Here is a 27,964-nt window from a genome sequence, read left to right on the forward strand (position 1 = left end):
AATTCGCCAAAAAAATTTTTTTTCTTCATCTGATTAACGTGCACCCTTTTTGAATGCCAATCTTTTCATCTATATATACATTCCGTAAACTCAAGATGCATCCTTTGATATGCAACAATTCTGAACAATTATTGCATCGAATTTCTGTATGCCAAACTGACTTCCATATTGACATCTGTAAAGAAAATTGGCTTCGAAAATAATACATTATCATGAACGTTAAATTGTTTTCGATGCGCAGAAAAGGAAAAGCCTGAGGAAACCGCTCGGTGGAATTTAAATCGCTCGAGTTTACGCCCGCCGAGAGTACGCTTTCGATCTGTCTTGGAACAAGTCATCCCCCCCGAGCGGGCTCTTCGCGACTCTATTTACCCAATCGGTTCGCTGATGATCGGGAACGAACGACGGGACCGTCGAGCAGAAAGAAAAGTATGGAATATTTAGCGTTCAGTGAGCTATAAAAGCAATTATATGGGAGCTATTGTTTGGCGGGAGTGCGCCTCCGCGATACCGCGGAGCGAACGCATGGGGGTACCGGGGCAAAGAGCAGGGCAGGCAGCATCAGTCCAATGAAAATCAGAAGTACGGAGCAATAAATACGGGCGAGTCAATCCGCTCCCTCCTTGCCCCTTCTCCCCCCTTCCCCCCTCGACTCCCTCGCGGAGTTACGGAAAACCCCCCAACGAAATCTCGATTCGGTTTAAATGTGAAACTCTCTTCGGCAGGACCACCCAGGAGACTTTGTTCTCGCGACGGAATTCACTATCGGTTTCAAGAACTTCAATACTTCGCGGTGAATCAATTGTGCGATACAATAATTTATTCTACTAAATGAGCCGGAAGGCATCAAGCGAGAGAGCATATATCAATTTTTTTTTAAATATCGTGTGCAATTATTTTTTACTTGAACAAATTTTGGAATTATTTTTATTATTTATATACAACATTAATTATTATTGCATATAATATTACAGTATGTATAATGATATAAATATTGATAATCTGTTAATTTAATTTGTACAATTATTTACGTAATAAATTAGTATAATTAACAATTAATATTGTTAAATAAAGGATATCTAAATTTTTAATATTGGAAAAAATGTCCACGTTCGAAGCTTTAGCAAATTTCAAGCGAGTAATTCGCGCATTTTGATTATAAATCTGGATTCGATGCAGTTCACACACGCACACGTACATCGCGGCGTATGGATAATAATTATTTAATGCGTAATTACGAATAACAGATTAGCTCGTCCTGCTTGGTGGAAGGCATTGCGTTTCAAATCTCGGGGAAGGTAAATGAGAAAATGAGCAAGAGCGGAACGAATGAAAGAAGAGAGAGCGAGAGAGAAGGAGAGAGGAAGCTGGCAACTCAGAAAGTAACCGGCTGTTGGAGGTGAGGAACAACGCTCTTCAACATAGAGAAAAGAGAAAGATAGAAGAAGAAAAGGCAGGAGAGCAGTACGGCAGTTCTAATATAAATGTCCCGGCCGAAAGGCGGAACGGAGACATTCGCTAATTAAAAAACTTGAAAAATTAATACACATTTCTCTCGTACCTCGGAGGGGGTTGTGTTACTCTTCTCTTAATCCCTGGTATCTGATCGGCCATCTGTTCCCAGCCATCTCGAAACTGGTCTCGCCTTTTCGGCTCGCCTACTAGCACTCCCGACTTCGGATATTATTGTGCTGAATTGAAGGAGCGTCGCGCTTGTTATTTCAGAGTTCGGCAGAATAATTCTTTTGCGATAAAAAAAAATTACGAGGACGAAGCCGTTCTAATTTTCGATATGTACTCGTTAGCAACACAAACATCATAATTCTGTTTCCATTGATGTCAGGCACTCTTATTGGAAATTTTACGTATACTTTATTGGCTCATGCGGATAATTTATTTAATTGGTTTAATTAAAATAGTGCATTAAATTTAAACACAATAAATGTTAACTAATAATAAATATCACAATGAATTTTACATTAATACACGTGTACCTACGTGCTTTAAATATTAATTACATGACAAATATATTCTTTATAAATTACAATTTTTTTTAGAAAACTGTCTCTTTTGTGAAAACAAGACTGCGTAACTTTGTCGCAATGTAACTAAATGTTTGTAATTATTAATTGAGCTTAAAGTATTCGCAGCTATTGCTCTGTTCCCGCGTTTTTAGCCCTGAAGAGATACGCTCCGCAGTTTCCGCAACTCCACGGATGATCTGCGACCGCCACCTTCCTCGAATTGACGAGGAGGTGACGAGGGCGATGAGCGGAGGGACGGAGAGAGAACAGCCGGGATGAAAGGGCGCAAGACACCCAGAGCGTAGCCCACTTCGTTTTGGAGACCAGACAGGAGCACTTAACTGCCCGGCTCACAATGGAGTCTTTCGCATTATAGCGTTCAGTGTCTTGAGGCCTATTCAGAGCGACTCCTGGCCCATTCTTTGCCATTGTCTGTCTCCGGCTGGTTATGGGAGGCCACCTCCGATCTCACCCTCCCCCTCTCCTCCCCTCCCTCCCCCGCTACCCATTACACCCCGGGAGACACCGAGCCTTGGAAAAGGGCCCGCCGAGGGTACAAGAGATCTTTTGCACCGCCATCTAATTAGCCCCGGCATTTAACGGGACATAAATAAGTTAAACACTATTGAATTGTTGATAACGATAGTCCGGAGCCCTGTCGCTTCCTTTGCGATTTCTTCTCCCTATCTCTCCTTGCCGCGTTTTGATGGTCGACCCTGCAGGAACGTCGTTCCGCTTCAACCCTTCCGTCAAAGCCTCCCTTCGACGCCACGGTTCGTTTATCGAGAAATATATTTGACTTCCCTTTATAATGTGCCTGAATGAAATGTCCCGCGGGTGTGAAAGAGAGACACGCGATTCGTCGCGGCTTGTGCAAAGTTTTTATTGATAACGTGCTGAATTTAACATCGAGATAAACGCCGAAATAGTCGGGGTCGCTGAATAAACGAAAAAAAGTTCAGAGGTACTGAAATATGCCATTAACGATTTGGTAAATAATACCTTTAGGTATAACACACGATAAATATATCTAGTTAAAAATTGGTTGGAAGAATCGCTAACGCGACTCATAATGATGCGTCTAAATAAATAATTTTGATAACTTAGTTCCAAAAACAGTTTAGCATTCTCAATAGAATTCGCGCTATATAAAGAGAAAGCGTGTATTTATATAACAATAAAGGCGCGATAAAAAAACGAAAAAGACGAAAGAGAAGAAGCCAAAGGGCGCGAGGCGCGGGGAAAGTTTCGGTATTCTGCAAAAGAAGCGCCTGACCAAAGCACGATTCGCAAATGATAAATCGTTTAAACCTTTTCGCCGGAATCGTTCGGCCGGAAATAAAATGAATTTAAGATCCGACCACGAAGACCCACGGTTCTGCGGCCGGGTGGAGATGCGGGAGGATGAGAGACTTCCTCTTGCAGTCGGAGAGGTTTCTTTAATTCGCGGCACCAGCGCAAAATTTACATATTAATGAATAACGCAATCTTTAATTAGTTGCCGCCTCTTTCTGCATTTTTAATCTGCTATAATTTTAATTTCATTGTAATGTTAAACAGCGGATGTCGGAAAAATCGTAAATAATCGCGAAGAAACTGCAGATAATTACACATGTACTCTACGATTCATAAAGCTCTCATCCGATTTTTCCGATTTAAAATGATGTTAAATGTTCTAACAATTTTTTCAGCAAGATTTCTTTATTATTCAGAAATATCAAATGCATAACTTAATATTTCAATAGAATTCAAAATAATTCCGAATGCGTACAATTCGTACAAATAAAAATCATAGAAAAGAGTTAAACGTATTATTGCGAAAACATCAGGTGGAAGACTGTTATATAATGCTTTATCAAATCAAGTTATTTTTAAGGTACGATATTTTTTACAGATGCTGTTAATACAAAGCATCGCGGAGATGATACCTCGGCGGAGGTTGCGCGCGAGGTATGGCGGCGGTTTTTTTTATCGGACATCGAAGCGGCGAAAATAATTTAAGCATATCGAATAACAGATACGTTAACGTTGCAATTTACTGTATCGCAGCGCGGCGAATACTCGCGCAGTGCATTACGAGAATCAACGATACATGTATACTAACGCGAATGCAAACCAACCGACGAAACCCCCTCGTCGCTCCGCGACTCCTTCCACACCATCGCGATACTTCGCGCATGCTGGCCTCGGCAATACGTGACGAACGATAAATAACATGTGTGTATATATCGCGGCAAAAATCCCGCGAAGGAAGATGAGCATGTTTAGCCATGGCTGTGTTGGTTGCTCGGTTACGTTTTTATTTCTCCGCTTGTTGCGCGCACACGCGCGCTCTTGGCGTGTAAGCAAAAAAAAATTCCGTTATCTCTCTCGTACATTTGTATCTTAGAAACACATTCATCATGCGGCTATCGCTCGCCGTCACGTTCGTTCGATAGTTTATCCATGGTCGCCGATTAATTGATCATACACTAAGCTTCAAGAGACAAACTCGTCACAATTATCTCTCTGTGTGCTTGGAAGGATTTTTTTTCAAATCTGTACGACACTTATGGATACTTCAAGCCGCGTATAAAATAATTGAATTTGTTTTAACGATGTTTACGATCAAGGGTGGTACAAGTAATATTTCGGGAATTGAATTCTTGTTGGAATTCTTCTATCGTTAGGAATCTCTTTAATTCAATAATTTTGCGGTTATCGAGCAAAATATTGTGTTAATCGGATCGCGTGCTTATACCCCTCTGGACGAGAAGGAGAGAAGGAAAAGGAGACGGGTGGCGGCGCGCTGTAATCTTGAACGCAAAAACAATTCCGAGTAGCAACCGCTGCCGTGAGACTCTCGACATATCAGCGGCGGTGTTCGTTGTGCATGTTTCGTCCGCGAGATGTGCGATATCCAATTACCTTCCTGTATACACCGACGGCATGCACGAACAATTCTTTCTTTTCAACCAGTTCGCAACGCCGCCGGCGACACGTACGTCGTTGCACGAAACAACAACGATGCCCGTCTTGTCCGGCATTACGCCGGTGAAATTAACGTTTCGTTTCCGGTGTGCATCCCCCTTTCGAAACGAAAAAAGAAAAGAAAGTAACAACATTACACTCCATCAGCAGAGATGAAAATTAGAAGAATGAAGAAATAAGTTCGCGGTCGGTCGCGACGTTATTTTAATTTCTGGTGTAATCCTGGAACATCCGGCGATATAATACTGCTTACGTTTCGTCTCGACAGGATTATCATTTTTTTTCTGCTATCTGATACACGCACGCTATCTGATACTATTTCAGCGATATAATTCTCTGCCACTTACGCATTTCAGTGGTCTTTCGGCCTCATATTATAACTATATTGGTTATCTAATATTTACTTAATGTTAGTAGTTTTTTGTTGCAAGTGCAAAACGAAATCTTTAAAAACGGATTGCTCATATTTCTAGAAATATCAAAATAAAGATGGCCACATCTAGAGGAGACTCACGTCGTCCCTACGTTTAAGTATTCTGCAATGTATCTTAAAAATGTTACGGTTTCATTCTTACACCCCTTTAGAAAAGTAACGTCACAGTACCGGGGCATGGGTAGATTTCTCACGGCGTAGCGCCAGTGCTCTCTCCAGCCAGAGCCCTCTTGTTAACACCGATGTCCGCCCAATGTGTAAACGATGAAGCTACTCGCAAAGGAAACACTTCGAGGACCGGCCTCGCTTAAGCTATCCTTTTCCCTCTCTCTCCCTCTTTTGCGAGAGTGTGTGCGTGCGTGCAACGCAGCGCGCTCGTCTCAACTTCGAAATGGCGCGCCACGCCGCGTCGGGTCGTTCGTTTCCCTTATATTCCTGATAGAAGCTCGTAAACCGAATTAACAGTACTCCCGCGCTTCCGTGCGCATATACGCATGCACGCCGTCTATCGCGTCCTCTCCCCCCCTCGCTCATCTACGATCCAGTAAGTATGAGGGAGCAATAAGAGAGGAACCGACAGAGAGGATAGCAAGCGGAGAAGCGGCTTGTGAGGAATGGGCGCGAAGAGGGAGGTCGGGCGCGGGGGAGGGCTGGGAACGGAAAATGCATATCCACGGGATGAAGAGCACGGTCTCTCTCTCTCTCTTTCTCTTTCTCTCTCAGAGAGCTGGCACGGTACAGCGGCTATCCAGCCGCCACCCTCCCGCGAACCACCCGCCGCCGACCGTCCACCCCCTTTCTCACTCCCTCCGCGCTACCGCCGCCGCGCGCGCGAAACCGGCGAAACGTATATCTTCCCTCTGTACACCCTTCCCTGTGCTCATCCCCCTTCAGTCGCTTACAGCGCTTCCAAATTCACGTAATAAAGCTTGCCGGCTCGGCAGCTTGCGCGCACGCTAAGTACATTTACACGGATAGATGAAAATATCAGAAGGATCGACGGAGGAGGTGGCCGGGGGTGGAGCGGGGGAGGAGGAGGGCGACGGGGAGAACGCGCGCACTGGACTACTTAACATTCTTTGCCCAGGACTGGCGAATGAATATCCGCGCTCCTCCTAAACCATGATATACATACGGGTATATATTTGTTTATAGATATAGCACCAGTTTTCTGTTCAGCGCACTGCAGAAAATGTGAACCGTATCTCTTTCTCATTTTCCCATTTATAATTTTAGCCGTTTGTACGTCAATGCACATTATTTACACGGAACAAGAAAGAGTACCCGAGAGCTACCTGCTTCTCGCTTTTTTTACGTCGGACCCTACTCTCCACCTCTTCTCTTTCATGGCACTTTCCGCTTCGTGCTCTCATCACAATTCAATAAAACGTGAAATAAATCGAGTCGTTTATACATAGATACAATTTATTTTTTATTCAATAGAAAGTGCTATCAAACGCGAGAACGTGATCGTCTCTCTTTCTCATTCCTCTGTGTAGGTTCAAAAATTGCTTTCTTACATATCGCTATTTTACTTTACAATATTTACATAATCTAAGAAACGCGCTAAAGGAGCTAACTCTAGCTACTCGCGTTTTTCATGCAATCTTAATTTCTGCCTTTATTAACCTGCTTCCTTTTTTATTTCTATTTTTTTTTAAGTACTTTGTTCTACTTGTATTATTGTTTTTGTAATTCGGCAAAAACGTAGGGTAAACCGCGTTCCTTTCCTCTCGAAATACATCGTTCTTTTTGCTCGAGGCGATTCCGACAAAAACGTGTAACTTCCTCTTCTTCAGTGGTGAACCGCACATATTTGTGTTTTATTTACCCGTTTTTCACGAAAGGATACCGAGAGGCGGGGGGGGGGAGGGAGGGGGTGGCTCTACCCTGCAATGTGAAGTGTGTACCGGCGCAGGAAGTCGGTACTTTTGCCGACGTGCAGTTAGGTGGGGGGAGGGTATGTACGATGTTCATCGGATACTCGCTGCAGGCTACATTGGAGCAGATTAACCGGAAGGGATTATTACAAGGGAGAATAGAGGATGTACGCGTTTATTCGGGGCAAGGGATGAGAAGGACCTGCACGTTGCCTCCGCGATGGCCGCACCGCGCTCTGTGAGAGGATACTTTTTAATTTCACTTCCCTTTTTTTCTCTCGGATACTCGCTGCTTCTACCGCCGAGGCTGTCCTTCAACGATCCGCACGCAGCCACCAGCATGGCATTCGATCTTTCCTCGATTCTGGACTCGCGGAGCTCCGCGGGGCACGTTGCATTCAGCCGAACGTAAACTCTCGACGAAACTCTATGCGCGATTGTTTCGACTGCACAGTTAGGTCATAGGAAATATAAAGTCGTACGAAAAGGAAACTATAAAGCCCATAGATGTTCAAAAGTAAGGTACTTAACTAAAAATATTTTTTCCTAATTTTGCACGTCTTAAGACATTCAGCCATATTGTGTAAGTAAGCTACTTTGCGTAGTTCTTAAGATTCTTGATATGGCGAAACAAGTGCACGCTCATATAATAGCAATTTTTCGGTACTCTAGCGGTAATCTACGAAATAAAGATCGATGCCGATCGAGATAATGCTTTAATTAAGAGATATTTATATTCAGTATGTCCGAATGATCATTTAATGCCAAAGCATGTATCTTCGCACTTGTTACCAAGTAATAGACATCAAGTTGTCAATTCACATTCTGTTACCAAGGTATTTTTTTAGATCAAAATTTTTTCGTCTCAAACTTTATTGTGAAGTCCGTGGAGCGGATACGAACCGGCGAATAAGATAGTTATATCTCGATGTGAATCAAGCTTTCGTTACACGCACAGGCACCGCCGCCCGGTACACACTCGCGTCGGCGTGTGCCCGTACACGTTCCTATCCCCCGACGAGAGGAAAGCAGGGATTAGCGCATGCACGTGCGAATTCCTCCCCGTCGTATTAAACGATTCGACGAGTTTTATTTATTCAGGAAATGAAAATCCTAATAGACTTTTGCTCCGTTGTTATAATTTCTTGCCGTCCAACGTATTGACGTACGTACCTTTCGCACGTATCGCCGGCGTCGCCGCGCCGACTGATATCAGATACGTGATCGCGCTAGGTTACGGAATAAACGGCGCAGCGGCAGTTAAATATCGAAATGAATGGATTTCCGCTAGCATGCAGAAAGAGAGTTGTCCGCCCACGATAGCGCGGAGTGGAAAAAGAGGAGAGCGATTTTTTTCCTGCCGATCGATCTTGGTACAAGCAAACGTGTGGCTCCTCCTCCATCTCCTCGCCCGCGCCTCCACGATATATATGAATATCGTTGCGCAGTAATAAAAGAGAGCGAATGGCAAATATTTGTATAATCTTGCGATATTATTGATAAACTGTTTCGCTCAGAATTCCCTCTTCGACAATTGTTTGTATCGGATAAAAGAAACCTATTTACTCAGCGCAACGAGTTTGCATGCAACGTCGTAGATTTTTCAATAAATTGATATATTTAGCTGTTTGTGAATTTCTTGTGAATCGTACACATCCTATCTCTCTTGAATTTACTTATCCGTTTCGTGATAGAAGGACTCCATTTCGCAGCTGCGAGTCTAAGTAATCAGGATGAGTTAGCGCAGTGCACACGATTAACAAAAAATTACATTCTTAATTCAATACGTAACGTATAATTGATGATAATGTATATTATGTTTGAGATATCTTTCCAAATGGTTATCGAGATGGAGAAAGATCCATGAAGGTAATCACATCGAGCGACGTCTGCCGGTCCGAGAGGCTCGCATACGCGGCGTTGCATTAGCGCGTATTGTTTAAAAGGGCCAAATGCGTGTGCGTGTGCGAGGTCGGTTATCCAGTATAAGAGAGGCGTGGTAAATATTAGGTACCGTCCTGCAGCAGCGTTAAGTGTATAAGGGTGAAATGGACAGATAGGGCGCAGGATCGGGGAGGGGGAGAGAGGGATACCTTTCGTCCGTAGAACAGCTGAAGGTAGAGACGGAGGCGGCGACCAAATTGAATTTGGGTTCTGGCCTCTGTTTAGATTCCTCGTTGGTTGTTTAGTTTAGAGGAACAAAGAAAACATCTATGTGTTTATTCTAGCCGACGCTTCGCCTCCTACCCCCCCCCCTCTCCCTACCTTCCTCCCACCCCTCGACTGTACCCCCATCGCGGCTTCATCGCACCCTTTCTCTTTCTCTCTTTCTCTCTCTCTCCCTCACGCTTGCGTACGGATACCCTACCCTTTCGTGGACACTCTTTCTCTGTCCCTTTTTCTTCATTTACCTTCACCCCGTCACTCGTTTCTTCCTCTGGTCGGCGTACGTACTCTTCCGGCATACGCGCGTTCGCTCACTCCCTCTCTCTCTTCCTTCAGCGGAGAGCGATAACCCCTTCATCCCTTAAGCGTCTAACACGAGTGCTACGGCATTTTCAATTGTACATCGACAGATCTCCCTTTCGGTTATTTCGCCAATTTTGCTTGTCGTCGTTACGAAATTACTTGATTGAAATCGTTGCAAAATTATTTTATTAAAATAATTTTTGTAATAAAGAAGTGAAAAGATGTCAAGTAAACAATCAACAGAATTAATTCTGTGCACAAAATGTGGATTAGACTTGTCAAAAATGTTTCAAAATATACTTAACAATTTTATTAAATTTGTATGGTAAATTAGCTGTTTTTTTGTGGCTATAATTTAATCGGAATAGATTTCTTCATATGTTAATATATAGTGATATATATATCGTAGAATATATTTTAGAAATGGAAAATGTGAGATTCTCGATTAAATAAAAATTATTCGAATTAAAAAAAGTAATAATTTAATTTTTTAATATTTTTAATATCTCCGTTATGAATCGCATCTTGTTTTTAAATTTACTTATTGTTGAAATTCTCTATCTCCAATCCATCTGCACCGTATCTTAATTTTCAGAGAGCTTTTTTTCAGAGAGTCGTTTCGTGCGGCTATATCGAAGAGGATTCCGAACCCGTTCGCGAGAAAGCGTTGTCTAAGCGACGCAATTTCCAAAATAAACGATGAACGGCGGCTACGCAAATAATCATCGCGCGTGCTTTTAATTAAGTTTCACTGTCTGAGAACTGGGTATTCTCGGGAAGCTCTCAGTCCGAGACGCCTTTCTTCTAACCGGCGACATGCGGAGAGACAGGTACCTCTGCAACATGTGGGGGGAGGGGATAACGTCGCGAAGACAGGAAGTGCAGCTTTTAATAACAATGAGAGAACAAATTTACTGATAACACAATTGTCTACATAAAAATAGTCACACTTTTTTTCTCCGCAAGTTCCTTTTCCGCATTTGCTTGATAGAATAATTTGATTACGAAAGGTTTCGAAAATCTATATTTATTGTTCTAACGAAAAAAAAAAACAGTAACGTAATAACAGAAAAGTTATAATGTGTAATTATAAAAAGGCAGATTAATTACGATGTTAAAGTTATAATAACCATTTTTTGCGAACAAATTAAATACGAATAAGTGTAATTGTCAATTCACTTCTTCCACGAATATCATTTATTTAAATAATAGATAATTATAATAATAGTTAAGTAATAATATTTCAATACATAATTAAGTATCCTTTGTAAGATATTGAATAATCTATCTTTGATAAAAGTAGATTGAGCTTGAGGCGATCTTGTGTTTTATTAATAAATATATTGATTTAATTAAAATACGGCACCCAATTAGCATCAATACGCGGATTTATTACCGATAATAATCAGAATTTTTTAATTAAACGATTGTAAAATATATTGTTTTATGAAAATCGATTTTTATTCTTCTTGCCCGGTTCAAACAATAAAACAGGGTTTTTTTTATAACCGTCACTTAACACAATCATTAAATTATCGTAATTTTACTTACGAGAACAGATAAAATGGAATATAGACCCGTCAACTCAATCCTAGAATTGGACGTGAGTTCTTTCGAGATGTAGTCAAGGAACCAAATCTGGAGAACAGTATTGCATATGAATGAAAGCGTCGGAAGTAGAATCTTCAAAATGGAGCTCGAAAGAAATCGGATATTCCGATTCCCACGCCACTGGCGACCAATGACAAGCATGATAAGGAAAAGTGACAGAACGCATGTGATGATAAAAATGAACAGATGTGGAGATATCACGGGGTAGCAGAGCGTAAATTCGATGTCTATTCCCATTTTTGTATAACCAGTTGCTTCCAATACACGACTAAATTTGTGAAGCTTAATAGCTTGATCATCAAATCAACATATCTCTTTCTTAACTTACCTTATCGCTAGCGTTAAGATATAAAAGTTGTGAAAGTTTTATGGGTTTCTTACAAGCGATATGTCACAACCTTCCGGAATTTAATTCTCCTCAAAATAGATTCCGCATATGTATGAAAAAATACGTGTTATATATATATATATATATGTGTGTGTGTGTGTGTGTGTGTGTGTAATTTCTACTAATCTTTCTAACAACGAACATATCACAACCATCCGGAACCGATTTGATTCTCTTTAAAATATGTTGTTAAACACAAAATCTAACACGTATTTTTTCATACATATGCGGAATCTATTTCGAAGAGAATTAAATTCCGGAAGGTTGTGACATATCGCTTGTAAGAAACCCATAAACTTTCACAACTTTTATATCTTATCTTTTATATATATATATATATATATATATATATATATATACAGCAAATACGGTTTTTCACTTATAAAGACTTTCTTCTCTTGAGACGAACAATACAGATATAAGAATAGCAATGTTGAGGAAAAAAGAGATGATTACAAAAGAAAAATTCTCCCGCAAATATTAAATTGTTATTCTCAAAATCTGACTTACAGTTTAAACAAGAAAACGTAGAATGTTCTCTTCACGAAAGACACAAATAAAAAGTACATTTTTCCATTATAAAAAAAATTCTCTTAGCGAACAAATAAATTCTATTTTTTCTCGTCTGCAACTTTTATTATCACTATAAAGAAATAATGGTTGTTTTCTACATTGGTTTATTTTTTCTATAATATCACAATTCTCCGTACGAGGCTATTTTAAACTGACATTTTCTAAATAATTAAACATATAAAACAGCAGAACAGTAACCTCAGAGACCAAAACCAAGACAATTTCGATTTATATATCCAGCCAAATATTTTACTCAGTGTTATAGTTACATATATACAATATAAGCGATGTGATGAATTATCAAGTTGATATCTCAAAGTAATATTTTACGGATCACGAAAAACAAGGAACTGATTATTTCAGGTGTGCCATATGTGCGACATTATTATAAATTGTTTTACGTACTGGTGAGAAACTGTCGTCGACATTTGCTGCGATTCCGATGCTATAGCTACAGTACGACGAGAAATGTTTGGCCGCGATGCTGTCGCGAGTTATTTCAGGTGGCACATGGGGGATCTTAGTTTTGTCAACTGACGTTAAGCTGATCGTCCGAACTGTGGAAATCACGTCGATGTATCGTCATCACTGTCGCTGTACTCGATCGCAATAATAATATTCGTTTGCTACATGTTCGTATCAAACTATAAGTAATATTTTAAATAAGGAATGATTCATTAACGAGACAACACCTGATATGAGTCAGTTGTGTAAATCTTTACTTGATTAAGAAGAGTAGTAGGTAAATAAAATTCAATCGATTAAATCAACTATACGAAAGAAATTCTTATAATAGGCTTTTTGAACGTTTCTTATTTTTTATTAAATTCATCAAAAATCACAACAAAATAAAAATATTAACTCGTGAAAAATACTTTTAAAAAATGTTGCTGTTATATAAACAATTAAAATTGCTGGCAAAAGCAAATGGTATTTAAAAAAAATAAAGATAATGATCTAAGAAATCGATCTTTCCAAATAAATTATACCAACAGCGAAACAATAGCGCGCGAAACGGTGACGTAATGTAATTCTATGTATCGCCGAACATTAGAAGGATGTTCGACAAGTTTCTCTCAGGTATCACTCAACGGTACGAACTGAGCGTGTGAATAATGGAGGGTAATCGCCCTTGCCAGTCTCCGTCGACCTTTGCTCTCTCTCTCCGAGGTTAGCGAAGTGGGAGACTAGAAGGGTGGGATTTCTAGATTGGATTTAAGTACACAGCCGTGAGGTTTCGACCGGTTAATAATGCAGATAAAACCGAGACTTGGAAGACTACACGAGACGTCGCGCTGTACTATGGCATTCCACGAGCTTCTGACTTCTGTCTTGCCGTCGAATTCCGACCTCACCATCACTAGCGTGCTTAATCTTCTTGGGTTTGATTTCTCAGTTTTGTCGAAATTGGTGAATTGAAAGAAATTAAATTTACTTCTTAGAATATATATCTCTAAGCAACGCGAAAATCCTATGACATCTCAACTGCTTATCGCGGTCTGTCACACGCAACATTGGAGTGTATTGTAAATTTGGAGCACATTGACTACCGTTTAATGAAGGAACTGCCATTTATAGAAGAAAAAATTAAATCGTATAATATTACTATAATAAAGTTTCATTGCCATACTTATCGTTATGTAGTTAATTTGCAAAAATTAATTCATAAAATATTTATATCGATAACTTCACTTTGTGCCTTTCCGTTTATATTTCTTTCTATCTTTTATACAACAATGTTATTTCATTATTCGTATGCGAATGTAATTCAAGTTTTCTTGACCTTCTGCTACTTGTCTCTTTGAATTCTAACGACCCACAACTCCGACGATTTTCGTGCCATAAAGCTTTCATATCTACATATAGCTCGGCCGAAATCAATTTAACGAGATGACCTTCCCATCACGAGGCTATCGTAGGAGTGCCGTGTTACGCACGTTTTCCCACACCTGTCATTATCCTTTCATTAGTCGTTAGTCATTAGGTACGCGTATTACAACGGTGCAAATAACAACAGCTTTTACTATCGGTAACTTTCCACTTTGTGAAATAACGAGTTATGAAGATAATCATGACTTCTATGGACAGCACGATGTTTCGCAATAAGAATTCTTTAGGGGGCCACCGAAAGAACGAATATACTCAAATTAGTAGCTAACGAGGCCATTATTCTTTAGCTGTAACAACTTTCATCATATTATCTTGATACACGTACATATCTTGAAAAAATTTCATCTTTTATATACATAATTTACAAAGCATTGTTAACAACTGTATTAATAGATACATTTTTACGAAAATTTGTTAAAATTATTCTACGACTGTTTATCACAGGCACCTTTTAACTAATTCTTTAATATCAAAATTATTGACGTGAAGAATAATTAAGTCATGAACACTCTTTTGGCGGAAACGTCATTAATCGCTTTCGTCAAGTTGATTCACGCTCGACATACATACTCGAGCAAAGTAACGTTCGGGGAGGGAGGGGCGAAACAATTCCCACTTCGAGAGTTCCTAGCAGCACCCGGCGCAAACGAGCCTAATCAGACCAGAAGCAAACCAGATCGCTACTCTCGGAAAGGAATTTCCATCCCCGACGATGCAAGGCCCCCGAGAGGAGAATAAAGGCCACCCAAATCCACCCGGTTTCGGTAATTTATTAAAATCCTCGTCGCTCACGTCGTACCGCGGAGTTCTTCAACGCGCAAGAGCTACGGAGTGTTCCGATCCGAGACCTTTTTATGCCCCGGCCAGCTGGCTCAGCACGACAAAAATTCTTTCAATTACAGAAAAGCGAGCTCTCCTTAACTCCACCGGCATCGATATTCATAGCGAAGCGTGTTACGTAAAAGTTACGGCTTCGCCGGGAGTGAAGAGGATGCGAGGCCGCTTATAGAGGCCGCGCGGGGGCAGGGGAGGAGGCAGAGAAATGGCACGAGGGAAAGCTGGGAAAGAAGAATTGGTCGGCGAGGGGGATGCCAAGCTGCCTGATTGGGAAGGACAGCCTATCCGCAATTTGCGATCCATAAAACTGAAGCGGGAGGTGAGAACTCGCTTGTCTTTCATCGATGCTCGTCCCCCTTCTCTCCCCCCCCGCCCCTGCTCTCTGTCCTTCTTTTTTTTAATCCCCGCTCTCGCCCTTCCCATCCATTCGTTCATTCGTCCTTCGCGCGCCCGTTCTCGCAACCCCTTTTTGCATTTCAAGGAACGCCGATACTCCCGCTGGAGAATCCTTTGGATTCTCCGGCCGTTTGGATATTAACCGGAGATAAACGGAGTGAGGAATCTAATGAAATATCGACGTCATTCACGACGAAAGTTTGTTTAATTTCGAAATGCCGTCCACGCGACGGCAAATTATTGAATGCACAGGCGAACACGGGCATCGCGGCGTAGTATTAGAAATAATTCGGAGTTTTTATTCGGAAAAGGTGAAGGGTGAAGCCTTCGTGACGTGGTGATGGAAAAGTATAGTGGCGATTATAAATATCACACACTAGCTTATTCATGAGAAATACAATATATAATTTTAAACTCGCTATTTCTAACAACATAACGACATGTATTCGCATCGAAAGATCTCTTTCAAAATAACTGTAGCAATTTTCGCTGTGCGCAATACATGATCAGATAAATAGCACACATTATCTTATAAACAATAAGCGACAACAACTGGTAAATTGAAAATTGATAAAAATAATACGAGTGACGAGAAAGTGATATCACATATTGGTATATACACAAAACGAGATAGATAATTCCGGCCACGCACGCATAAACGTAGGTTGTAAAAGAGGATATTACGTTGTCGTGTGTACATATATGTCCACACACACGAAACTTATGTTACGTAGGTGACACCGTACATCTGCTCAGTCGTTGCTTGTGTAAATAAAGATTCGGTTATCGGTAAGCTAGCGAGTATAGAGCGAGATATTTTGGAAACCTTCTATATTACTTATTGTATGTATTCATATGTGTATATACATATATGTATATATTAAATGCACATATATGTATGTCTACACTCCAGTTACGTGATTAAAACAATTATTTAAAATCATAGTTTAATGCTCACTTTCTGCACTTGGAAAAGTAGTGTTAATAATTTAATCGTAATACTCTCGAAAAACTGTTTGGATTTCTTATGAGTCTTGAAGAGACGAGCGTTATAAGTTTCGGTATGTGAAAGTCTTTGTACGAGATCCTTTGAGCCGTTTTACTCTTATTTTAGATGTGGAGGAAGGAAGTGTCGATTGAATCGAACATCAACGAACTTCGGGATCTTACGACTTTATGAAGTTGGCTTGATCGTTTTGGGATCGAGTTTTGGGTAACCATTGACTTTTGCTGACCGCCCTACGATTCGACCGCGATTTCCTTACTCCCATTGTGTCACACTTGAAGCAATCTTGATAGACTCCGTAACTTCGTAGAATCTCGCTAGCTTTCCGAGTAATGGGTTAGGTTAATGTCGACAATTGTCCCGTTGAGTCAATTATTTGCAATCTCTATGCAGAACTTCAAGGCGATTCTGTACTTAACTTATTAACCGGACGGAAAGTTTAAGCAGAAGTTGAGATTCTATGCCATGCCGAATGAGACATTACGTCAGTCTAACCAGAATTTTTATTCGCAGGTATAGCTGCTAGCTCATTCTCATCATGCTTTATCGTGTACAGAATTAATACTTTTTTATCATTTAAAAAACGCAAAAGAACTTTACATACATGTACATCTGTTGCTGCAAAATTGATTAATTAAAAACTTTTGAAAGATTAAAAAAAAATTTTCGTCAGAAAGCGTTGATAGTTGGAAATTTTTGTGTATGCGCGATATCGAACTACATACATCAATAAATCTGAACAATTCCCATCTAGCCAAAAAGTTCTGGCAATATTTTATTTGATAATATTTTAACATTTCCACGAGAATAAACAATATAAATAAAAAAAAAGTTATAAAGTCAAAAGTGTATCGAATGTAAATAGAAAATCCCATGTTCAGTCGAGCACCGAATAACGCAGTTATTACTGCAGTTTGATCAAACGTGCTAGTTTTTCAAAATGGATTTTCAACTGCGAAAACTGCGGGCATAACACCTGAGATAGCCGCGCGAGTATCTAACAAACTGCGTACCAAGTTGTTCCGATACGAACGAACAGTCGGAAGCCAAGTTTGCGTTTTCGAGAAACCGTGGCCGCGATCGAAGTACCGCGGCCTGACACTGTTTATAATTTAAGGGGTTCTTGAGAGACGAGAGTCGGGGCTGCGAGGGTTCGCGCGGAGTGACGCGGTAGCCTAAGGACGTCGCGAGGGACGATGTCGTTCCACTGCGGTTACCGGGCGGATCGGCAGGCAGGGGAAGACGGAGTGAAGCACACGAAGTCGAAGTGTCGAGGTGTCTACGTGCCTCGCCATTGAGATTCTGATATCTTCGTGACTTCGTTACGAGAGGATGTAATTGCCGCGGCACTTTCACGTGTTCCAATTCGTTGGAACGTCGACTCGTGTGTGAGACACTTCGTGATTATCAAGAATGGGGACACATTTTGATTTTCGGAACCAAGGTAATTCGAAATTTTTGGCGAGCAGTAATTTAACTAAAATATATGAGCAATTAATTTGAAATATAGATAACAAATATAACTAATATTAACTTTTCCTCATCTTCAATTTATAACATACAATATATTTAAATACTGTTAATTTTTTACATAAACTTTTGCTTAAACCTCTAATTCAAATGAGCTTTCAAATATTTATAAATAATTGTATCTCCTCTTTATTTGGACTTGATGAAGCTAAAAGACAACTATGTTTATCTAAATTATTCGATAAATGCTGATGTGTGCATTTATTTATATAAGTATGGTATATATAATTAAATATAGCATAAAATTAAATCTATTTAGCAAGTTATTTCAAGATTGGAGTTCATTCCCCGGAATTGAAGTGATCGGAAACAAAAATAAAAAAAGACTGAATTGTCGTTAAGAGAAATTATTATATTAGATAATTGAATTTGTACTAATTTAATACAATATTAGGAATTCAGAATCTCTTAACAACGATAATACTCTTTCGGTTTGACCTGGACGTAATAAAATATCGCGACCTGTATTCATTTTGATATATCTCAGCTAAACTCGGCAGGATTAATACGGTACATGCATTTTAATATTAGCCCGATAGTCGATCCTTCGAACGGGGAAACACGATTTTACTCCTTGGGTCATCGGGAATAGGGAAACCGAAAATAAAACTCGATAAACGGTTTCGTATTACGCGGGTCCCTCGGTATTAAACCTGCTTATCCACATTTATAATTAATTATCCCGGCTAATGTCGGACGCGTATAAGGTTTGCCTTTTGCTCTTCAAGGTGTACGTATATGAAGATTGGTATATAAGAAATTGGAAGAATTGGAACAGTTGGAAGAAATACGAAGTTAGTAATATCGCATCCTTGCTTCAAAAGTAACACAACTAAAAAAAAAAATTATGTTTCCCAGACTTTTGATGATTAAGTCTTTTTTTTTTATTTTCTTGTTTTGAAGTAAGGGTGCGACATGTGTGTCAATATTTTTGATATGCCATTTAGAAATAACGGACTAGCTATACGTTTTTGCTAAAAACGTGGATTTATTTATAGACGGAAGATCAAAGCACTTTTTCGCGAATTGATCGCGCCAGATGATTCGCGAAATACGTATATCATACAGGCATGCATACGTCGCGAACCATATTATACCTTTGCGGAAACGAAACCGCTGGAAAAGGCCGCTTTAAGAGTCATAAAACATTTGTTTCCACCACCGCCGCTCGCCGGGGTGGTATATTGCGTTCGTCCGCGAGCGCGGGATTTTGAATTGAATTTGAAATCAGGGGGCCCGATTTTATGGCAGCCGGGTGTCAAATGTCGAAGTGTCGCGCCCGGTGTCGGCTTATCGCCGGGAAACTCCGAGAGATCCCGGGACGAAAGCTCGAAAAGGGCGTTATCGGTTTACTCCGTAGATCGCGATACAGGATGCGGAAGACCGTTCAATTCCGTTTTCGATTTGGACTTCGCGTGAGAAAGCACGAAAGAGGGGCGCGTAAAAGAGCGCGGAGGTCACTGTTTCGTTTTATTGACTCTACTCCACCTTGATGATCACTCGAAACGATCGGGTCATACTTATAGCTCGGAGGCTGCGAAGCTTACTTCTTCCAACTTGTTGCAGATGTTTTACGCGAGATCCCGAGATTCTGTTATTATTAGCAGCATTCATTTACTTCGATTTTTTAATTTTATAATATTTGTATTTTCTATATATGATTAATTTCACATAGTGAAAGAAAAAAAAATCAAAATCGGTTCCATTTGTCTATACTTTATATATATAGAAGATATACATATTTGTATATGAATAACATCTCTTTTAAAATACACAAGTCTCTTCATCTCATTATTTCACTTAAATAAGGCAGATGCGAAAAGTATATGTCATTTTGAAGATCTCTTCTACAATGGTATTTGTAAAACAAACGAATGTTATATTACCATACCATTGATGTCAGATTGTAAACCACAGTATCGACAATATAATTATACACATACGCTGTTTGCAATAATTCGTGTTAATATTAATTTGCTCACGTGACATTAATATGTCGAAATGTTGCGAAATATAATACAATGTGCATGTTGAATAAATAAATGTGGTATAAGATCCATATGGATCGCGTTAATATGGATAAATCGAATATCCAGATTGTGCAAAATTACTATGGAAACAGATACTTCTTCTGGCATTCTTCACGATAGCGCGCGCCATGTGCCACATATTGACAACAAATGTTACTAACAAAAAGAATGTTACATTGTTGGCGCAGATTAACATCTTGAACCTTATCGCGTATAAACAGCTGCGGCTATATTTAGCGTTATTATATGGATCAATGTTATCATATTTCGTCATCATTTGATAAAAGCGACTGTTTCATTGTTTAAATTAGCACAAGTTCAGTCTGATTGCCGTGTTCTAAACAACCACTATTCGTATATTTCTGCGACTATAGTAAATATTTTTCGCTCCACGTTTCGAAAATTTTCCGAATATAATACTCATTCTCGAATAGCACACATTTCATTCTATTTATATTGCCATCAGTCAGTCTTGCCGTAATTTTGTGTCAATGGCCGAATTAGATCTAATTAAATGATGTGTCACGAGTGTTTCATAATTTTAACTTTTTGTACGTATGTATACATACTTTTCATGATTATATTTAATTTTCGATTTATTTGTCATGACTGATCAAATAAATATTTAATTTTATAATATATTTAATAAATGTAAAAAAGAAAGACAAAGATAGAGAGAAAATAGATTTAGAATAAACCTAAACAAAGTTTAACTAAACGCAATAGATATATTTAACGTGTACGTGATTAATGCGTGATATTGGTTGATTACTTTATTTATCACGTGCTCTAGGATAACATTTTCCTTTTCAAGTGCTAAGTAGTGATATCTTAGATTAGAAACGAATTCTTTGCTCTACGTCCAAGACTTATCAAAAAAATAGTAAAAAAAAATAACTATTGTATATGGAAATAAATGATGTCATTCTCAGGGATTAACTTTTTATCTGCTTACCTGATCGTTATTTTGTTGATCTTGGCCGTAAGTGGGAGTATCACTATTAGGGGTGGTAGCAGCGGAGGGTCGCTGTGACGTTGACAAGTTGATCGCGCCGTCTCCGTCTGTATCATGATCCATTATGCCATCGTCCTGAAATCACGATCATCGTTACGTCAGTACACTCTTGTGCACCGAACTCGATTATAAATGAGGCACGCTTTCGGTGAATATTGCTCGTTCGCATTTTCTTATCATCACAGTTTAATTTATTGGAATGTGGCAATATGTAATAAACGTTAATATTATTTTTGCTTTAATATAAAATATTAAAATTGTATCTTTATATCTTATCTTATATAATATAATAGTTATAATACAATTACAAATCACGTTTCTAATAAAGATTATACATCTTATGTTTTACACTTGTTTCTACCAAATAACTTAACAAATACTTGTTTCTACCAAGTAAAGATTATCGTCATTTGTTTATACTTGTGCTGTATTAAAAATTTCACGTAATATTTGTGTAAATAAAATAGTAACAACTTCTAATAAATAAGCTAAATAAGATAAGAAAAATATGGTTAAATAAAAGTAGTCATAAGGTAGAGTTAAATTTAAAAATTTAATTTTATAGTCAGTTGACGGAGTTCATATTTAATATCTAACAATAAACCAAAGGTATGGATGGATGTGAGTAAAAGAGTAAATCAAGTTCCTTCTTAGCATGAAGCTGAAGTAATAAATTCTATTCTATTCTAGTAACAGCTTCTATACGCTTAAGGAAATCCTAAAGTCGTCTGTCTTATCTACCGAATGTGATTTATATTTTAAACAAGTATTTTTCTAGCTGCCTTTACATTTTAAAATCCTTTTCCGCAAACAAAATATAAACGATAATGTAGTCCAAACCGGTCGACTTTATCAAAAATGAAAAAAAGTTGGAAAATTATAGTTTTGTTATCGGCTTCTGGCGTCAACTCGTAACAATATTTGCTTTATATAAAAGTTTAACACTTTGTACACATAAAACAATCGGTTTGGACTAAGGGTTTATATGAAAAAATAGTGCTTTTAAAAATAGTTAGAAGCTTTAATGTGTAAAAGATTACTTGTTTAAAATATTTGTTACAATGTGTGCGTGCGATATTGATGTGATAGTAAACACATCACTACATCAATATCACACGCATACATATGCAGAAATTGTCGATAAAACAGTGATAATTTAAAGTTAAATCTCTAGTTTAGCATCCCCTTAAAATAAAATCTGTATTACAATATTTCTTACGATACTTTTTTTAAAATATATAATTCATTAAAGAATAATGCATAAATACACAAATACAAATTTAACATAAACTCTCTAGTTGTACATAAATATTGATAAGAGATAAAAAGAATATCAAAAATATGTAGAAAAAAAGCTATGTAACAAATAATTAATTATACTATTTTAGGAGCATTCAGTCATGATCCCGGAATGTGGTAATCGTGATGAAATATCGAAATACGCGCTCTTATCCAACTTGCTGCCCTCGCGTGTACCATGATTTTAGATCGAAGTCTGACGCACGTGATTCCACCTACCCGACGCAAGAGAAACAATGTTTCGCGGTTGCGGAAAGCTAATAATATATACTTTCCCGGAAATGCGTAACATCCATGCTAAGATTCTGCTACATTCACGCCGAGACTCTGCTTCTCATCATAAGCGGTGTATAATACACAATACCTACGTGGTTATCGTAAATATTACGGAGCATCACACGATAGTTCAGCCACGTATAAATAATTGGTAAATTCCATCGTAACACCGTACGCGAGATGTACAAAGCGTGTATACTGATCATAATTTAAAGTAGAAAATATAATATGGTATGTGTGTATATTTTGAATGAGTAATTTATTGCAAAGTTAAATGAAACGCGTTTATAGTAAACCGTAAAAAATAAATAAATGTGGGAATGTGTAAATGTAGACAGATTATTGTATTACGTTCGTGCCGGTGCAAAAATAGATTCCGAAAATTAAATCACTATTAACATATTAATTATTCAAGAAAAATTAGTCATGCAATATTCCTCGAGCATGCATCTGGCCGGTCGGCTAAATCGGAAAGCGTCATTTTCTCCAGAAAGGAATAATTACGCGCGACATGCAACCCGTTAATTAAACATTCAGTTATTTCGAATTCCACGGCTAGAAGAGGTACACGTTCGGATGGCATTTTGTAAAACAAAAATAATACGCAATCAAGCGTCGTATAATTAATGCTCACTTCGCATCATCGATTATTCACGACGACAGTCGCGATTAATATTACGTCACGCCTAAAGTCACCTAAGACGATCGCTTAATTAATTCTTAATTAATGTACGCGCCGTCGAGGATTCAATCAAAATTCCTTACATCTGTTTCGATTCGCTGGTGGGCGCATTAGAATCCATGAGAAATAACGGTAAGTAACACCGTCTGATAAGAAGAAAGATCCGCTGTTTCCGGCGTCACGCCAGCCGGACACCTCTAAGGAAACGCGACGAGCGGCATTTCCGGTTTCCCGAAAGCGCAACGACGTCGCGCGTATGCGGTCGCAAACAACTCCGCGCCTATGTCCACTGTAAACATCCGGTATGCACACGCGGAAATCCCCTCGCAATGGCGGCGGAAGTCGCCGCCCCGGGGGATTGTGCCTCACCCGAAAGCACCGACTATACACGTTCCTCACACTGCATCCAGAAAGCGGCACTTTGAACCTCCTCCGCGGCCGCCAGTCACTCGCGACGGCAGATGAGAGGGAGGGTGGGAGGAAGGGAGGGCGTAAGGAACGGGGTAAGACGAAAGCGCACCCCCTCTGACAAGCTGTACGCGCGACGGACAGCGACGGTGAAAATAAAGGGAATGAAAATGAGAAAAAAAATTAACGCAAGAGGGGAGGGGGATGGGAGAGATGAGAGAGCGCTTCTTCGGAGATTCGCGAAGAAGACGAAAAGCCAACGTTAGCGCACCGACCGGAGTAGACCGAGGACTAAACACTAAAAGCGGCACAGGCATACCAAGCAGCTCGACCGGCGGGGCTGTTGCTTATTGTGTAAATATAAACAAATATAGTTGAAACCAGCCAACAGGCCTGCTTTCAGCTCCCCCACCCCTCATTCCCTCCTCCCCTCCCCCTCCCGCCGCCTGCCGCAGTCCTCCGCTCAATGTGTGTACCCTACCTTCTTCTCCTCCGCGTCCCCTCCTCGTTTTCCCGCGCGTCCCCTCTTCGCGGCACATCCAAAGACTTTCTCCCCCTCGTCCCGCTTAGACACCCACCCTTCGCCGCGTCCCTGACCCCACTGCCACGCCACCAGGCTACATCATACACGCGGTACATCGTGGTCTGACTCGCCTTACCATATGTTCATTTCTCCTTCTTACTCTCATTCTCTGTCCATATCCCATTCTATCTCTTTTTCCCTTTCCCTCTCTCTCTCTCTCTCTCTCCTTCTATGCTCGCGCATCACACACCGCCGACTCGTCGCACACTGTCGCCGAAGTCGGTGGATTACGTGCCAGCGGGGCCTTAAGAGATCTTCGAGGCTTCTCCTTTTTTTTTGTGGGACGCCTCCGTGGATCGCGGAGAAAGGAAACGCGGTTGAAGTGCGTCTCTCTCGGACATTTCTGACGTGCGTGTTGTGGGAATAACTGTATGATTATTCGGGACCAGTTTACGTGCCAAAGTTCTACCATCAATCAATTGGTACTTAATTGTACGAAGGGGAATATAAAATTTTTCTGAAGCTTTTGATACACAAATTTTGACGAATTCGCATAATATAGTCCGTGGTATTGCCAAATATTAGAGAAAAATTCTTTTGAACTTGTTGGAAGCGTTGCAAAAAATTATAAAATTGAATAAAAAGGAAAAATTATTTTGTGCAGTTACTTTTAAATATATATAATTATACTGTACTGAATTTATTTTGGTTGCTTCTGAAGATACATAAAATATGAAAGTGATTTATTTTTAATAAAGTATAAAGATGTTTTTCCTATATAGCCTTTTATAAAAAAAATTTCATGTACTTCTATAAAAATGTACGTTTGTTACACGTGCACAAGATACCCGTACTACATCTTTCGGCTGTGACTTCGTTAAGTATTTATAATTTACGTTCCAAAATGGCGTCAAGCTATCAAGCTGGTTTGTTAACAAATCTCAGCCGAGTAAATATTGAATGAAGCCTTCTTTTTTTGATTATATATCGCTTTGGCGTAGAGACCACATACCTCTTTGATATATATCTCTCTCTCTCTCTATTTATTATATTGTATACTTATCTACATTCTCGAGACGTAATCAGAGTTATGAACTGTGTTGGCGGTTCGCGCGTACGGACAGCTTTTGACAACACAATCTTCAACGTATTAACGACGCATCACATGCATCATTGAAGAGTAACCCTCTTAGCGCACTCCACGATAAGCACCTTACGACTTCACTCCGCATTTCGCGAAAAGAAACGAAGTGGACGGTGCAGGTATGGAAATCCCATTCTTTGGTTAGCTAAGTATATATATACGCGCGAGAGGCGGTACACACGAGCGATAAATACGCGTGTACACACGTGTTGCCTGACGCAACTTGAACCACCGGCTTCGAGTTTGTACAGGCAAGCCGGAAATGGGGGACAAAATGTTCCTCGAAACGACGTGCGTCCTTAAATATTCCTTTCACTCGTTGCCTTGGCTCCTCGACAATTACACGATGTAGAGCGATACTATGCCGTATCCTGCTGTGAGATCCCGAAGACGAAAACACACGCTCTCGGATTTCGAATTATTATAACACACACTCGTTTTGTATATACGAGCTTATCGTTACACGGTGGCGCGGTGATCTTGCTGAAGTTTCGGCTACGACGATCTATTTAGCAGTTAATAATGCATGAAACAATGTATATCTGTAGCTTGGATCATAATATATTGAAAGAAATGAAGCAACTAAATGTGATTTAAATAATTTTTTTAATTAAGAAAAGTAATAAATAATTTATAAAATTAAAATATTTAAAATTTAATAATAGTTTATCTGTACAAATTATATATGAAAAAAAAAAGATATTCTCATATATATAAGCGCAGAAATATTATATAATCTCCTCAAAAGATTATAATTTTGACTTAACTGAATTAATATTACTACAAGATTTTTACTCAATTCAAGAGACTAAAAATCTTGTATATGTGTGAAAATTATAATATTTTTATACGTATAAGAATATTTCTTTCGATTTAAACTAATTTTTTTTCTGTGCTTGCATATAATTGCAATAAATTACTACATAGTAATGATGTACTAAACTAGAATTAATAATTAAGTTATTAATTATTTTTGGAGCAAATTTTGTATTGAGAAAATAATTCATACGACTTACAAAATGACACAAAATTAAAACATACATGTATAAAAAAAAATTACTTTATTATGAAAGACAAATATGAAAATCGCTTGAACTCTGAAAAAAACAAAATTGAACATTCTAAGATGCTTTCCATTAAACTCATCAATATTTCGCTGAAAAATTTAATAGAAGCCTATATTTCACGAAACACTTGAATAAATAACATAAAGCCGAAGTCGAAGTCGGGACGACTAACCTGCATAAATTCCCGTCGAAAATCCGGCGCTCGCCGTATAACGCGAAATTTTCACCGCATTTTCCGCAGCGGTGCCTCGAGCCTTCGACTCCGCACATTCTGCGCGCGGCCGCGTGGTTTTAGAGAGAGAGAAAGACCGCGTAATATAAAAATAAATTCTGCAAAAATGCTAGGCGGGTGGTTAACGGCGCAAACGGATATAGCCGGTATTACACGCCTCGGTACATAAAGTTCTTATTAAGCGGGCTATATAAGGGTGGCTTAACAACGGGAATGCTACACACAACCGCGCCTTTTCCCAGGGGGTCCGCGGCATCGCGTCGAGGAAGCTTGTGAGCGATTTTATTAGATCCGCGATACCGACTCAACTATCAGAAGTATTCGAGAGCGACTCACAGCTTCAGTCATCCATTGTCGAAGATCTAGGTTGCCCGTGGCGGCACCGGGCGAGGGGAGGCCGTGTCCCATCGTCGGTCCTATGACAACAAAACTGGAGGCAAAAATAGACGCAGCCGGCTCAGTCAGCTTATATACGTCGTATATGTACTAAATATGTATTTATTGAGTAAACAACGGTGGGTCCGGGTTCCCGCGTACGCCTCGTTTCCTATTTCAATGTGGATAATGCGTCCGGGAATTTTGGGGGGCTTGTTCGCGCCACTGTGCTCATAGGCGTGGTCATAGATCATATTTCGAACGTGAGTAAGGTGTGAACGTATGGCTTCCTGGGCTAAAAAATTACATACGTAATTACTTCGTAGAACGATACAGGAGTTGCGTGAGAAACGAATCAAGTAGTTCTGATTGAGATCACATGGAATCTGCAGGCATTTTTTGCAGTTTTTGCAGTTAAATTAAAATAATGTTCATAAATAAATAAATAAATCTGAAATATCTGGAAAAAATCTGAAGTCGTAAATCTGTAAAATTGAAATTGGGAATTACTCTGAATTAACCTAATTTTATAAATTTATATAATTAGATAAGACATATATTTCGGTATTGCAAGTCAAACGTTTAGCAAAGTTATAAAAAAATTCTTTTGTTAATGTAAAAAGAATTAATTATTATAATATATACAGAAAAATAATATATATGAAAACAATTATTTTAGTGAATAAATATTAATTGGATTGAATCGCATCTCTGACTTGATATGCAATTTTTTTGACATCCCCTGTCACATTTTAAATATGGATTGATTAAAACAATATCCGCACTTTAGTGAAGATATTAATCACACATAATGTGTTTAGCTGACGCTGCCAGTGTACATCACGTATCGCTAATTTGCACTTTATTCGATGAATGAAAATAAAACGTGACATTAAACGAGGGATA

At 39.2% G+C, this 27,964-nt stretch overlaps 1 protein-coding gene across 2 annotated transcripts in view; it reads right to left on the reverse strand.

Moving 5' to 3' along the window:
* LOC105453394 (forkhead box protein P1) overlaps nucleotides 1-27,964 on the reverse strand; it is a 292,226-nt gene that overhangs the window by 83,214 nt on the left and 181,048 nt on the right. Inside the window, exons 1-2 of one of the 2 annotated variants that reach the window (XM_011695320.1) lie at nucleotides 23,393-23,462; nucleotides 20,993-21,127 (exon numbers count right to left, since the gene is read on the reverse strand). In XM_011695320.1, the coding sequence (XP_011693622.1) occupies nucleotides 20,993-21,115 (123 nt within the window). In that variant the 5' untranslated portion in view covers nucleotides 21,116-21,127; nucleotides 23,393-23,462. Of the gene's footprint in view, nucleotides 1-20,992; nucleotides 21,128-23,392; nucleotides 23,463-27,964 lie in introns of those variants that run through there. The other variant, XM_011695317.1, reaches the window with a different exon arrangement.

The sequence above is a fragment of the Wasmannia auropunctata genome, unplaced genomic scaffold, assembly GCF_000956235.1.
Source record: "Wasmannia auropunctata unplaced genomic scaffold, wasmannia.A_1.0 LD336000.1, whole genome shotgun sequence".
NCBI classification, from domain to species: Eukaryota; Metazoa; Arthropoda; class Insecta; order Hymenoptera; family Formicidae; genus Wasmannia; species Wasmannia auropunctata.